Genomic DNA, 16,688 nt, shown 5'->3' on the forward strand with positions numbered 1-16,688 from the left:
CTTTGTTGATATTGTTGTCTATTTCCATATTTAATTTACCAACTTCACTAAAAATCGTGCCTTCTTCTATAGGTTCTTCATTTACAATGCACTTGATATTTTCAGTGTTTCTACCTATTTTTCATTGTTTTGTTATTGCTGATTTTCATACCAAATTTATTACAACAGTTATTCAATTTAGTCAGGTCTACAAATCTTAAATACAGATCTTTGTTATATTTCCACAAATTCTCTATTATTTGTCATAAACTGAAAATCTGATTCTGACAGCCTCTATTTGGTCTGAATGCAGCTTGTTCATCACCAAGCTTCCCTTCTACAGTCCTTGTCAACCATTCTCAAGTATACTTGCATAAATCTTACCAGGAACAATCAGTAGGGAAATACTTCTGTAATTCTGACATTCAGTTTTATTTTCCTTTTTGTATATGGGTACTATGAGAGCCCTACTCCAGTCATCTGGAATTCTTCCCTTTCTGAAATTTATTCTGAAATATGTTATATTATTATTATTAACACCAGACCTCCATGGAGTCTAAAATGTCAGCATGGAAGGCAAACACTGTTACACACAAAGCTCATCAAACTTTAAACTCATTCATTGTATCTGCATTCACCACGATGTCAGGCAAAGCATTCCACAGACCAACCACTACCCATGAAAAGAACCTACTCCTTATACAACTTACAAAATATTAGATAAATCTCACCAGTTTGTCTTTTTTTTGTTTGAATATATTGATCTGGTATTTATCCAATTCCTTAGCTAGCTCCATTTCTTTGCCATTCAGACTTCTTATGTTGATAATACTGATCTTGGATGTTGAGTTGGACTGTGTTTCAGGATTTGTTCCAGTAGCTGACTTTTTGCTGTTCACCCTGGTTCCCTGGCAAAAACAATGGGTCCTTGTTTAACCGTGCATTTAAACATGACAGAATTTCATGCCCTAGCCGGCATGAAATTCTGTTATGTTGTACTATCATTTTATATTGTGGTTTAAGCCAATTAGGATACAATTTAGTCGACTATATCCCAAATTGCCAGCCCATCCTTGTTCGTTCACTATCCAGGTAGATACCTAACCGGGTGCACCATGAGAAGCTGAGCACTGGACATAAGTTCAAAAGCCCCGGTTGGTTCTTCATATTCCTTTAAAGGCTATGTGGAGGTCTCCTCTGAGTTATACAGCTTTGACCCTTAACACCTCAACCGGCCGGGACGTATATTTATACATGATAAATCTGGATACGATTCTGTAACACCTATTGAATAACATGGATGAGAAGTGCAATTTGGTCTCACTATTTCATCCACCTCGGTCGGTAGAGAGGTTAAGTCATGGAGATGGAGAGTTGTAGAGTTGGTGCTCTCCCTCATTGAATCTTTGGAGGTGTCATGTAATAATAATATTATGTTTGCCAAACATATGGCACGTGTAGATGGTAGAAGGGAGAGGGAATACTAATAATAGTACTTAAAAAAAAACTAATCTTAGAATTTTGAAAAGTTTTATTCATTTTATTATTTTTTTAAAATATAATTTTTTCCTACTAATTCTGACAAACATTTACTACACACATTTTCTGATGGTGGCCCACTATATCATATTAGTATTCTAGATTTAATAGAGTCCACATTTACACTTAACAATCCTTTTGTATAATGAAATAATTGAATAATCTGATCTAATAACTTCCCAATAGTGAGTCTGCCCCCCCCCCCCTTCCCCCAAAGGCAGCCACTAAATCAATGAAATTCTGTCATTTGCAGGTTAGCTAGATATGATGTTGTAAATGTGATTTGGTAAGAAAGTATATGGAATAGATATTGTTATGAGATGAGGCAGACGAGATTAAAGCACCTTAGGATGATAATGGATAATTAACTGAAATGTAGATACCATGTTACAGTACTTGTCACTACAGATTATGGCAGTGAAGACACGCGTAGAAATAAAGAGCTATCAATTTCACTGTCCAGCACTGTAATCAGCAACATTTAGGTTACTGTGCATATTTTATCACCTGGTTTTTCAAGATGTTTTCAAAGGAGAGGTTCAGAGAAAAGTGACTGTTTGTAGTTTCAAGTATGAGGATAGATTATGTGAATGCTATCTGTAGTCTGCTGGATAAGAGGATGATAGTGATCTTATTAAGACCTACAAGTTGCTGAGAGTGTTTATGCCAGATTAATTGAGAAGCAATTTTTCATAGAATGGAGGAATAGGGATGGATAGATAGATATATATAGAGTGAGAGAGAGAGACACACACACACACGTGCACAGGTAGAACAAGAAGCTGTCTTTAGATTTTGTATAAGGCAAATGTGGACAAATAAGTGGAATATATTGCTTGAGTGTGCTGTTACAACAGTGAAGTGTTAGTTAAACAATTCACAGTGAAGGGTCTTGTTCTCTGCAGTTAAAAAATTTTAGAGAAACTACAGTTACTTTTGGTTTATAATGGTGAATTTTAATTCTTTCATCTGCTTGAGTTAGGACCTCAAATTATATGTGTCATATATTTTAGAAATACTATTGCTGTAGTAAATACTGTAAACTTCTTAGTTATTCCACTATAAAGGTGGAAAGAACTGGAGGAGGCCTTTGTCTAGCAGTGGACAGAAAATGTCTGAAAAAGAAGAAAATATAATATAGTAATATCACAGCAATATTATTATTATATATATATTTTTGATTCTTTATGAACTCCTTTCATAATGTGTTGTTGTGAAATCTCTTCTATTGCTTGTTTATTATCTGACTTATTCCTTTCTTTTAACCTGTAGAAACCTGCATTTTTATGTATTCTATTAATCTACCTTATTAATTTTTAATATTTTATTTTAGGACTGATATATTGTTATGGAAGGAGAAAGGCTGATACGTAGTCTCAATAAAGGAACTGTGGAACATTTCTCAATTAGTGTTAAGGTAAGCAGAAGAAAGTTATTTTACTAATTCATCTATGTTTGTTATACTTGAAATGTTTCATTTATTTATTGAGCTATATGCCATATTTACTCGAATATAACTTGCCCTTGCGTATATCTCACACCCCTGAGTGATCTTAGTATATACCTCGCACATGAAAAAAGTTTAAAACTTTCCCTAAGAAAATACATATTGAATGTTCTTATGGCAGTTTCAGATATTTTGAAATTCAGCTGAAGAGAATCAGCATTTCAACTGGCAATCATTGGCTTGCTTTTGTTATTGAGTTGTGCGATTTTTTGTTAATATGGCATCAATCATATGCACGTCTTCATAGTTGTGCTATCTCTACTGGCCTACCATTGCTGTCCGTTTCGCACTCCACTTTCACTTCTAATTAGTCATTCATGGATTGTTCATAACATATCTCAAGTCTTGTAAATTACTGATAATTTTTGCTTGAAATATGGAGAAATGTTCAAGTTACAGTGCTGATTTTAAAGTCAAACTTATGATAAACTCATGACATAAGATCTTATTACTGCGAAATGATAAAAGGACAAGCAATAATAAAACTATTTTTATCTATTTACAGAAGCATTGTCGCTAAAGATTCAAATATATGTCATGCGATGAAGGCGAGCTGCCGATCATATAAATAATGTTGATAATTAAAATTTAAATGCATTCATTTTATAAATAATGTGAACAATTATAAATTGTAATGAATACTGAGGCTTTAATTATAAACGTCAGTTTAGAAGAAAACATTGAAACTGAAGGAAACATTGATTCAGCCAGAGAGGCATGTGTGGTGAGGTTGTCTGCAAGGATAGGAAAATTGGAACTCCACGGTGGACACAGGAAGTTAGAGGCAGTAAAGGAAAAGAAGAAAGCATATCAAAAGTTCCTGGCAAATAAGTCAACTTGTGCTTTTAAAGAATACAGAGACAAATGTAAGAAAGCTAAACACCATGTAAAACTAGCTAAACAAAAGTCATGGGAAGACTTTGGTAAGAACATAGAAAATAAATATCAAGAAGGTGGTAAGATATTCTGGAGGTTGTTGAAGAAGTTCAGAAATGGGGGAAAGAGTGCTGTAAAAGGAATTAGAGATGATAAACGTGACATGAAAACTGGAGAAAAAAATATCCTCGATGTATAGAGCAATTATTTCGAAAAATTGCTAAATGAAACAATCAGTGACAGCACAGTGGTAAAAACACTGACCACAGATGCAATCAGGAATACATATCCATACTTGAAGTAGAAAAAGCCATTAAAAGCCTGAAATGTGGAAAGGCAGCTGGAGTAGATGATATTTGACCAGAAATGCTCAAGTATAGAGGTATAAAAGTCTTACAGTGGCTGCACTGTATAGTTTACAAGGCCTGGACAGAGGGATGAATTCCAGATGATTGGAGTAGAGCTCCATTGTCCCCATATATAAAAAGGGAAATAAAACTGAATGTGAGAATTACACAGGTATTTCCCTACTGTGCGTTCCTGGTAAGATTTATGCAGGTATACTTGAGAACGGTTGAGAAGAATCGTAAAAGGAACGTTTGGTGATGAACAATCTGGATTCAGGCGAAATAGAGGCCATCAGAATCAAATTTTCACTTTACGACAAATAGTTGAGAAATCATGGGAATATAACATAGGTCTATATTTAAGTTTTGTTGATCTGTGAAAGGTATATAATAAGGTGCCAAGAGAGAAGCTATTCAAGACACTATAGTTATAAGTTTTAAAAGAGGTATACCCTGAGTATGTTAAATTGTGAATGAAGCTATGTTATGTAATTTATTTTTTTTCATTCACATTTAACATTGCTTATTAAATATTAATCATGACTTATATAAAATTATTTATTATTCCTTAATTGAGAATTACTAAATAAATATTTAATTAAAACCTGACCTATTATTAGTTTATAAAATAATAAAATGTATAGAATTTTGTATAACCAAATATATATGGTGTAACGTAAAGTGTTATTTTATATTTAACTGTATACGTAATCAATAAGTTGAAGAAGTAGCTTAAATATTCTATTGTTCTTATTTGTGAAATATTTAATGTTATGTAATCACTCATGTAGCAGTAATATAGCATACATTACATTGGCGAAATGTTTACGCTTAGTCTATTGTCATGGAAACGCACGCGTAAACAACCACGAGTGGAGTAGAACGTGGCGTTCGAACGTAAGGGGGGAGTGAAGGTCATATAGAATATAGAGAAAAAGGGTAAAGAGGAAGGAAGGTCATAGATAAGATAGAGAGGAGAGAAGAATTATTATTAAGCGAGTGAGGAGAGAGTTTTGCGGAACCAAGATTATAAAATCCTCAGGGCAGAAATTTATGAGTAAAGTGTTCGGAAGTGAACCTATAAGTAGTGAAACATAAAGTTTAATGTTATAAGCGAAATCTGCTGTTGTTATGAAGAAAGGTTGATGCCGTAATCAGATAAAAGGAAACTGGACAGTCAATGCGAAAATTCTGATTAATGCCAGTTAATCTGGATTACGATTAAATTCTATGTTGCCCTAGGAAAGAGTTATATTGATTACTTGGAGAAAAGTGAACAAGAAAAGATATCAGTACTTAATTACTGTTGTTTGGAATAGTGAAGTGCGACTAACAATAGTACAGTTTAAACTGTGGAGAATTTTTATTATGTGTGTTCCGCTAACGTTAATTAAGTTTGTTCATAAGTGCTCTCTCAATAAATTGATGTATTGAAGAATCTGTCTGGTAAGAATAGTTGTATAAGTTTGTCTAATTTAGCATTAACTGTGATATATTTCCGATGCTCAAGGTCCGGAATATATTTGCTTGGAATATTGCTTACGTAGTTTATTGCCTGCTGTGAATATAAACATTGAGCTGATAGATTTGTGAAGACTGATTAATTGTGAAGTTGTTATGTTAACCTGAGATAAGTAGATTTGTGTTTTTGAGACTCTGAATTGTATATGAAAGTTAGAACGTTGAATTGGAATGAGTGACCTAAGAAGTTGTATTAAGTTAATTGTATAGTTCCAATTTTAAATAGAGTTTTGTATTCGTTAACCATATCATATATTAAATGTTTTATTTTGTTGATCTAAATATTGTGTTTGCCTGAATTCCTTTTTATTGCACCGTTCATAAATATTCGAATCTAGCGGGAACCCCAAGTAAAAATGATAATAAATAATTCGGCCTAATGAGATGACTGCTAAACTAATTTAGAATTGATCCTACTATTTATATAGGCTAATCTAAGAATAGGGTGGCGCAGTATAAATATAAATTTCCCTACTTTTGGATCGGTGATCATTTCGTAATTAGTTATTTTATTTATAAAAGTGACTTGAATCTAGATGGTAAATTAGAACACGACGGAAAAAAGTCGTCACGACAAGTAGACATATCGATACAAAATTAATAACGGAAAAAACTCGTATTTTTTCCGTTATTAATTTTGTTATTATTTTTCCGTCAGAGGAGAGTAAATTTGACTCCGGATCCTACACGGAGTCAATTGAAGAGACTTAATTCTCTTATAGATAATGTATCTACATGGAATGAAGATCAAAAGAAAAAACTTAAAACCTTCTTCGGTCGTCCACCTAGATTGTATGGTCTTCCAAAAGTTCATAAACCAAGCATTCCGTTAAGACCAGTCGTAGATTGTATAGGTTGCCCCACTTACAAAATCTTCAAATTTTTATCAAATTTACTCTCCTCTTCAACTAGAAGAACTGATACTTATATAAAAAATACTTTGGATTTCAAAAATAAAATTTCAGATCTTCATTTGGATGTTTCTGATATCATGATCAGTTTAGATGTTGTTTCTTTATTTACAAATGTACCTCTTTCAGAAAGTATTGAATTACTACAACAGGAATTTCCTTCAGACATTGTAAACGTATTTGATTTTATAATAAATTCTGGTTATTTTTCCTTTAAAAATAAGTTGTATCAACAAATTGAAGGAACAGCAATGGGTAATCCTCTTTCTCCTGCTATCTCCAATTTCTTTATGGAACATTTTGAACAACGTATCTTTGACAACATTTCTCCCAGACTTACTCATTGGTTCAGATATGTCGATGACATTTTTGCTGTATGGAATGGCTCTTCAGATGAACTTCAACAATTTCTCACTAAGTTAAACGCATTTCATCTTAGGATCAAGTTTACTCTAGAAGTAGATCAAATGAGCAGTTAGCCTTTTTAGATCTTCTAATTCTTCGCCGACCAGAGATGGTAACCTACATTTCTCAGTTTTAGAAAGAAGACTCCTACAGGCCATTATATCCATGCGAAATCTCATCACCATCCCAGTCAAAGGCAGGAACTATTAAAACACTGGTTCATCGGGCCCATTCCTTTTCTTCTTCAGACGATCTTTTACAGAAAGAACTACAATATATGACTTCTTCCTTTCTATCAAATGGTTATAAGAATTGCTTCATTAAAAGAATTTTGAGTAGTTTTAATATGTCTTCCTCTTCAAACACAGAAGAAATAACATGCATTACTATCCCTTATGTACAAGGCATCAGTGAACGTATAGCAAAAGTTTTAAAACCACTGAATATTTTTGTTGCCTTTCGACCGTTTAGAAAAATCTCCACCTTTCTCACTTCTCCTAAGGACAAGCTTCCACATCTTAATCATCCAGGTGTCTACCAGATTCCGTGCTCTTGTGGATTATCTTATTTCAGACAAACGGGAAGATCTGCCTCTATTTGGCTAGAAGAACACCAATCTTATATTGAATACTTTAAACCTGAAAAGTCTGGAGTTGCAGAACATGCCATCTTCACTAGACACAGAGTTCATTGGAGAAAGACAAGAGTTCTTCACAAAAGTCAGTTTCTCATGGAACGCCTTTATAAAGAAACGTGAAACTCTACTTCATTCTCCTAACTTAAACAGTTCTGACGGCTTACGTCTATCCCCTTTATGGGAGATAGTACTTTACAAATCAGCTAATCTTTCCTAACTTTTTATTGTATTGATTTTTTTTATTTATTTTTATTTTTATTTTATTTCTTTTTTTATTTTTTTTTAGGAAAGTTATTGACCTTTTTAGTTATCTTACACCAGCTACTTAGGTGGCGCTTTTTAGAATTGTCAGTTATTGTTTAATTTGAGCTTAATGTACTGAAGATGCCTGTGACACACAGGCGAAAATTATACTATTAAATAATCTTTGTACGTGAGTTTTTTCAGTTATTAATTTTGTATAGACACTATAGTTGTATGGTATGAATGAGGCATTATATCAAGCAGTACTTAGTCTTTGAGTTGTAATTTAGCAGTTACAATTGAAGGAAGTACAGGAAGATGTTAAATCTGATGTCAGACAAGGATGAACATTATCCCCTCTGTTATTCATTATGTATATGGATCACATCATGAAGGAAAGTGGTATTAACCTTCCTACCAGCCGATGTATATGAAATAGCGAGACCAAATTGCACTTCTCGATGGGTGTTACAGAATCGTATCCAGATTTAGCTGGACGTCTATAGATGTCGTGGTCAGTTGGGGAGTTAAACCTGATATCAAAATTAGAGATATTAATGTTTGCTCTGTGTGGATGATGTTATACTTCTAAATAAATCCACTACAAGTCTGCACGATTCCCTGAGTAAATTGAAAAACTGTTGTAATAGATATAGTATGAAGGTCAGCAGTAAAAAGATAAAGACAATGAAATTAGGCAGAAGCAAGTGAAAATATCAACTGCAATGCAAATGGAGAGCATGTAGAACAAGTAAAACATTTCAGCTACTTAGGCACGATTTTTTGTGAAGATGGTGAATTAAAAATGGAAATAAACAGAATCAGCAAAGCTCGTATGGTAGGAAGTCAACTGAATAAATATATAGGAAAACCTCGCTTAATGCGAATTCGATATGCATGATAATCAGTTAGCGCAATTGAGTGAAATGTTGCTATTTCCTGCTTTAAGCAAGTGATTTATCAGGTAACGTGATTTTTTTATGTTATGTGAAATTTTACGTCACACGAAATTTTTTGTCGCCAATCTGCAATGAGTGGAAAAGCTGGAAGTCATTAAAGTGGCACTAGTAATACAATGATTATGCGAGACCTGGAATGCAGCGAGACTACAGTTTGGACTATATTAAATAAGAGCAAAAAATACTAAGATTAAGAAAAAGTTGCTCCTCCTTCTTTAAGCATGCCGATCACCCAAAATAAAAGCCATTAATGATCCAGATGGAAATCTTCTATCACTCTGGATTGAAGATTATAACCAAAAAAAGAATTCCCCTTAGTACAGAGAATATTCAGGCAAAAACTCTCAATATTTTTCATTATTGAAAGATACCAAATTTCAAGAGGAATGTGAAAGCTTTACTGTGCAAGTTTATGATGGTTTGACCATTTTAAAAAAATCAAACTGAACTGCATAACGTAAGAATAACTGGAAAATCTGTTTGTGCTGATAAAGATTCTGCGGTGAAGTTTTCTGAAGAATTGCATAGGATAATTCAGGAGGGTGATTATGACGATCGTCAAATATTCAACATCGATGAAATTGGTCTCTTTTGGAAGCGTATGCCAACAAAAACTTTCCTAGCTAAAACTGAAGTATCTCAACTAGGATACAAAGTATCTAGAGATTGTCTTACGCTTTTATTAGGAGGCAATGCAGAAGGCAACTTTAAACTTAAGCCTATGTTAATTTTTTATGTGCAAAATCCAAGATCTAAAATTATTGAAGAAATCAGCACAATTGGAAATGAACTTGGATTTAATGAACTGAATAACGAAGATGTGAGAAACTTGCTCGATTTCCATTCAGAACAGTTAAGCAAGAATGATCTCCTTCAACTAGAAGAACAGCTTGCATATGAAGAAGAAGAAGATAAGGAGTGCAAACAAGAAGAGTCTGTTATGTCTAAGGAGCTGACTGCAAAAGAACTTGAGCTAGTTTTCAATCACACTTAGTATGCTAAGGAAATTTTGTTTGAAGGTGATCCTGATGTGTAACGAAGCTTCAAAGTCTGCTGAAATCTTGATAAAATGATCGCCAGCTATTGCAAATTGTATGATGATGAAAAAGTCTAGCACGATTCAAATATTTTTACTTAATTTTTTTGTAAAATAAATAGCTCAATCAAATGTTTAGACATTAAATAAAAATTTAAGCAATTAATTTTATTAACTTTGATTTTATCCACTAATATAGCTTATACTAATATATACAGGGTGTTCGGGATAAATTTGACAGTTTCGTAAGGAAAAAGAAAATCTTCTTTGTATCTATTAAATTTAATGAATTGACAAAAAAACATTACAGGCAGAGTTAATTACAATACTATCAACAAGATTTACTCAAAATAACCACCATTAGCATCGATCACAGCTTCAATTCTGCTTCGGAACCTCGAACAAGCTGATGCTACAGTCTCCCTGGGAAGGGCCACAAAAACTGTTTTAATTTTATCCATTAACTGGGCTTTTGTATTACTGGAAGTGCGATTGGTGTCTTTTTCAACTGCGCCCCATACAAAATAATCCATGGGGTTAAGGTCTGGGGAGTTTGGAGGCCAAACATTTGGACTGGTGAAGTCGTAGAAATTTTCAGACAACCATTTTTGACTTTTCCCAGAGGTGTGGCAAGGGGCCGAATCCTGCTGCCATACATACGGCCTACCATTGGCTACCCTTGTTATCCAGGGCTTGACTACAGTTAGCAACTCCACGAACAAAGCCCGAATTCCAATGCCAGGGTTCTTCAACACCTGTTCCTGCAGATTTGCGAGGAATTCTGCTGTACGAACGCAATCAGATCGTCTGCTAGGGATCTTTCTTCTTGCTACATCCTCGTAGTCACCATTGCAAGTCTCTAGTTCATGCCTGATTGTTTTTACTGTATTCAGGGAGCATTGGGCAGCAGTCGTAATATCCTTATTTTGATGGCGGGCACGAATCATCATGATACAAGTTATTCTCTTCCATGATTCAGGTGGGTTCCAGCTATCCATCCTTTCTGACATCTTGTATATGAATGAAGAAGGGTCCAAACTTTTAAATGAAGAGAAGTGTGTGTTAATACATGTAACTTACGGAAAAATATAATTAATTATAAATATGTCAAATTTATCCCGAACACCCTGTATATATATATATATATTTTTTTTTTTTTTCAAATTTACACTAGCTGATTGATGAATTATAATTATTCCTGGTGTTTATTTCATTCGCTTAACACAATTTCACATGGCGTGCATTAATTGATGGATTAATTAATCGCGTTAAGCGAGATTTTCCTGTATATGGAATAAGAGAGAAATTAGTCCAAACGGTGTTCGAACTGTGTTCGAAGAGAGTGTTCAAACCAATTTTAAGTAAAATATTTGACCAAAGATTAGAGCCCACAGAATGAAAATCCTGAGAATGATTAGGGGTGTGAACAGATGGCATCAATCAAAATCATATTAAAAACGAGGATATTAAAAAAGAACTTGATATTGTTAGCATCCAGGAATGTGTTAGCAGAGTTAATCTCAGATGGTATGGTCACTTAAACAGAAAGGGAGAGGAGAGATTAGCAAAACAGGTGTTTTCTGCCAGGTTGGCAGGAAAAAGACCCAGAGGAAGACCAAGATATAGGTGGATTGATACTGTGAAAAAGTGCCTTAGAATATAGAAATATAAGATCTGATAACGTTGGAGTCTTGACAAGTAACAGACTGATTTGGAGGAAAATTGTAGATAGGAAGTTAGTAATTGTGTAAATTTTTCATGTAGTACTATCATATCTTGTATACCCCTCGAGGATACGTCAGGAATTTGATGATGATGTCAATTTAGTTTTTTCCTGAAAAAATAGTTTCCAAAAATTCCCATATATCTTGCACCACAATTTTTTAACTTTAATTTTTGAGAAAAAAGTAAATACGGTATCCATTGAATTACTCTTGGAATTTTTAATTTTAATTTTTTTTAAATTCAGCATCAAAATAACTGACTATTATTTTATGAATATATATATATATATTTAAGTTTTATAATTTAAGTTGGTCCTTGTTGTGGATCTAAATAGCAGAGTTGGAAATGATTTGTCAGACATACAAAAATGTTTTGGGAAAATTTGGAGAAAAGAGCAAAGCTAATAATAATGGTAAATACCTGTTAGATTTCTGCTCAGGACATGGACTGGTTATTACTAACACCATGTTCCAACATAAAAATGTGCACAAATTCACATGGAGAGAACAGACAAGGAATAAGAAAAGTCTCATTGACTATGTTATTGTTGATAGTGATGTTTTTTCCCTGGTACAGGACACCAGAGTGTACAGAGGATTTGAAATTGGAAGTGACCACTATTTAGTCTTGAGCAGGATAAAATTGAATTTCATATTGAAAAGAATGACATGCGAGAAAGTTTTAAAGCGAATAAAAGTTGAGCGGCTCTCAGATGTGAACTGTAGACTAAAATACACAAAGGTTATTAAAGGAAAAATGAAAGAGTTTGAGAACAGGAACCAAACCTTGGAGATTCAGTGGCAAACCTTGAAGAAAACCCTGATTTTTCTAACCTTGCAGATATCATACTATCTGCAAGGATAGAAAAATCAGAACTCCATGGTGGACACAGGAAGTTAAAGAAGCAGTGAAGGAAAAGAAGAAAGCATATCAAAAGTTCCTGGAAAATAAGTCAGCTTGTGCTCTTAGAGAATACAGAGACAAATGTAAGAAAGCTAAATGCTGTGTAAAACTCGCTAAACAAAGTCATGGGAGGATATTGGCAAGAACATAGAAAATAAATATCAAGAAGGTGGTAAGATATTCTGGAGGTTGTTGAAGAAGCTTAGAAATCTAGGAAAGAGTGCTGCAGTAAAAAACACTCAACAGGCATTCAGTCAGGAATACATATCATACTTAAAGTAGAAAAAGCCATCAAAGAGCTTGAAATGTGGAAAAGTAACAGGAGTAGATGATATTCGACCAGAAATGCTGAAGTATGGTGGTATAAAAGACTTACAGTGGCTGCACTGCATAGTTCAGAAGGCCTCGACAGAGGGATGAATTCCTGATGATTGTAGTAGAGCTCTAATAGTACCCATATATAAAAAGGAAAATAAAACTGAATGTGAGAATTACAGAGGTATTTCCCTACTCAGTGTTCCAGGCAAGATTTATGCCAGTATACTTGAGAAACGGTTGAGAAGAATTGTGGAAGAACAAGCTGGATTCAGGCCAAATAGAGAGTGTCAAGATCAGAACTTCACTTTACGACAATTAGTTGAGAAAGCATGGGAATATAACAAAGATCTGTATTTAAGCTTTGTCGATTTGGAAAAGGCATATGACAAGATGCCAAGAGAGAAGCTATTTAATACACTACAGTTATATGGTGTCAATGGAGCATCACATCAAGCAATACTTAGTCTTTATTTTAGTCGCAAGTCAGCAGTTAGAATTGAAGGAAGTATAGGAAGATGGTTTAATGTTTAATCTGGTGTGAGACAAAGATGTACATTATCCCCTCTGTTATTAATTATCTATGTGGATCACATTATGAAGGAAAGTGGTATTAAACATGATATCAGAATTGGAGATGTTAATGTCAGCTCTTTGCTTTATGCGGACGATGTTATACTTCTAAATAAATCCGCTACAAGTTTGGAAGATTGAATAACTGACTAAATTGAATCTGTTGTAATAGATATGGTATGAAGGTCAGCAATAAAAAGACAAAGACAATGAAAATAGGTAGAATCGTTGAAAATGTCAACTGTGTTTTGAATGGGGAACCTGTGGAACTAGTAAAACATTTCAGCTACTTAGGCACGATTTTTAGTGAAGATGGTAAATTAAATATAGAAATAGACATCAGAATCAACAAAGCTGGTATTGTAGGAAGTCAATTGAATAAATTCATATGGAATGAGAAAGAAATTAGTCGGAACACTAAATTAGCTGTATACAAGACAGTGTTCAAACTGTCTTGTATACAGCTAATTCTGAGCCAGCTCTCAGATGGATCTGAGAGCTGGCTCAGAAGTAAAACACTTGACCAAAGACTAGAGACCGTAGATATGATAGTCCTGAGAAAGATTAGAGGTGTGAACTGATGGCATCAATAGCAATATCATATTAAATCTCAGGTGGTATGGTCAAGTGACCATACCACCTGAGATTCCTCTGAAATTCCTCATTCATCCGAGATTCATCTGAAATTCCTACCAGAATGGGTGAGGAAAGATTAGCAAAACAAGTGTTCTCTGCCAGGTTGGCAGGAAAATGACCCAGAGGAAGACCAAGATATAGGTGGGTTAATATGCTACAAAGTGCCTTAGACCAGCGCTTCCCAAACTGTAAGCCGCGGCCCCCTTGGGGGCTGTAGGTTTTGTTGAGGGGGCCCGTGAAATAATGAAAACAAATTTAAAATGTTTTAAGAATAAGTTTTTATCTTAAAAGAAACATATTTAATTTTTATTATTTCTTTTTTGTTCTTTTTTATATTTTAATAGAAAAAATCACACATTGGTGTTGGTTCACAAATTTTGCTTCCTGCATATTTTGGCGCTTAATGAATGTTAATAAATATATGGTTATTCATATAAGTTTCATTTCAAAGTTATTGATAAGAAACACACTAAAAAGATTACAAATGCAAAATCGTGAATATAAATATAATAAATATTATAGTAATAATATGTCTATATTACGATTTTTTTTTCCAATGGTGCGTGAAATATTTAGATTTTTCCAAAGTGGGACTTAGACCAGCGCTTCCCAAACTGTAAGCCGCGGCCCCCTTGGGGGCTGTAGGTTTTGTTGAGGGGGCCCGTGAAATAATGAAAACAAATTTAAAATGTTTTAAGAATAAGTTTTTATCTTAAAAGAAACATATTTAATTTTTATTATTTCTTTTTTGTTCTTTTTTATATTTTAATAGAAAAAATCACACATTGGTGTTGGTTCACAAATTTTGCTTCCTGCATATTTTGGCGCTTAATGAATGTTAATAAATATATGGTTATTCATATAAGTTTCATTTCAAAGTTATTGATAAGAAACACACTAAAAAGATTACAAATGCAAAATCGTGAATATAAATATAATAAATATTATAGTAATAATATGTCTATATTACGATTTTTTTTTTCAATGGTGCGTGAAATATTTAGATTTTTCCAAAGTGGGACTTGTCATTCTAAGTTTGGGAAGCACTGCCTTAGACGATAGAAATATGATCTGATAATGTTGGAGTCTTGACCAGTAACAGACTGATTTGGAGGAAAATTGTAGATAGGAAGTTAGTAATGATGTAAATTTTTCATGTAGTACTATCATATCCTGTACACCCCTTGAGGATGTATGTCAGGAATTTGACGACGAATTTTTATAATTTCAGTCTGATTTTAATCTTCATGATTGAGCCTTGAAAATCACCTATTCATGTGTAATATGATGCTATATGTTTTCAGCTATTAGATAAAAGAAATTGGAAAGAATATCCTTTCTATTACTTTATTATATAAGTTCTATATGTATTTATTTATATATTTATTTTAAATATATAAATAAATACATATAGTTCTTATTTATATATTTCATTTTATATATATATCAATTCCACACATTAAAGGCTACAAAACCATTATGTATGGTCAAATGATCAGTCTGTTGATGTATTCTTTGAACACATGGAAGTTGTAGTTAGAGTGAATATATAGAGAAGGTTCCGCTAATGTGCAGAAGTAGATTGAATGAAAGAGGAAGACTAAATGTTAATTTGGTGTGGTTTAAGCTGGCTAGTGAATAGATGTTGACCAGCATTTGCTCATATACTGGCTTAAGGAAAGGTGGAGGAATGGTAACAGCTACTTCAACAGAACCATGAAAATACCTGTAGAATCTTTAATGAAATAAGACAAGAGATGTGTTTAATGATATTTATTTATCCTGCTCTTGTCTTATTTCATTAAAGATTCTACAGGTATTTTCATGGTTCTGTTGAAGTGGCTGTTACCATTCCTCCACCTTTCCTTAAGCCTGTATATGAGCAAATGCTGGTCAACATCTTTTCACTATCCAGCTTCACCCACACCAAAAACTAACTTTTGCTTTTAACTTTTGTTACCATACCAGCTTTTATGGTAACAAGTTGCAGTAAATGCCATCATGCTTCACAAATAGCTGTAACTCATAGTTGATATATATTTGTGAACAAACATTTAGGATCCACTGCATAATGTTAAAGTTACACTCATAACACAGTATCTAGGTTTTCCTTAATTGGAACACATGCACTGCACACAGATTCACTTGAATTTATTTGGCATTGCTTGTTATCTCATGTGTTGTTTCACTGTTTCAAATAATCTTTCATTATTGTATCACTGTTGTATTTCCACATGATGTGAAGTTTCACATCATGTGGAAATTGTTGACTCCTTGAAGAGCATTTCTTTAAGGTTAGTCAATAAATGGCATGGAAGCTAATAACTATTTTGTTATCAGCGCTTCTGATATGGCCTATTTTTAAATCCAATCCTTGCTTAATACTGCCTTTTCAGTTGGGGTTCTTTGTCACTTTGATTTCATCTTTCCTGCTTTCAAAGAGAATCTTTCTCTCTGACCTGATTTTTGTAAGGTTTCTCACATGAACTTCATAATTTGACAATTCCATTTTATTTTTAAAATGACTCAGACTTGAATTTCTGCATTGGTTTGAAGATTATATAGGATTCCTTTAG

General features: G+C 33.6%; 1 protein-coding gene across 1 annotated transcript in view; it reads left to right on the plus strand.

Moving 5' to 3' along the window:
• The first annotated feature begins 2,866 nt into the window (after window positions 1–2,866).
• The window catches only part of Sse (extra spindle pole bodies like 1, separase), a 505,458-nt gene continuing 491,636 nt past the window's right edge, over window positions 2,867–16,688 (plus strand). Inside the window, exon 1 of the mRNA XM_090412041.1 lies at window positions 2,867–2,935. Coding sequence (XP_090268167.1) covers window positions 2,867–2,935 — 69 coding nt within the window. The remainder of the gene's footprint in view (window positions 2,936–16,688) is intronic.

Source organism: Typopeltis vanoorti, chromosome 22 (assembly GCF_054136105.1).
Source record: "Typopeltis vanoorti isolate ZY-2024b chromosome 22, IOZ_Tvanoo_1.0, whole genome shotgun sequence".
Taxonomy (NCBI): domain Eukaryota; kingdom Metazoa; phylum Arthropoda; class Arachnida; order Uropygi; family Thelyphonidae; genus Typopeltis; species Typopeltis vanoorti.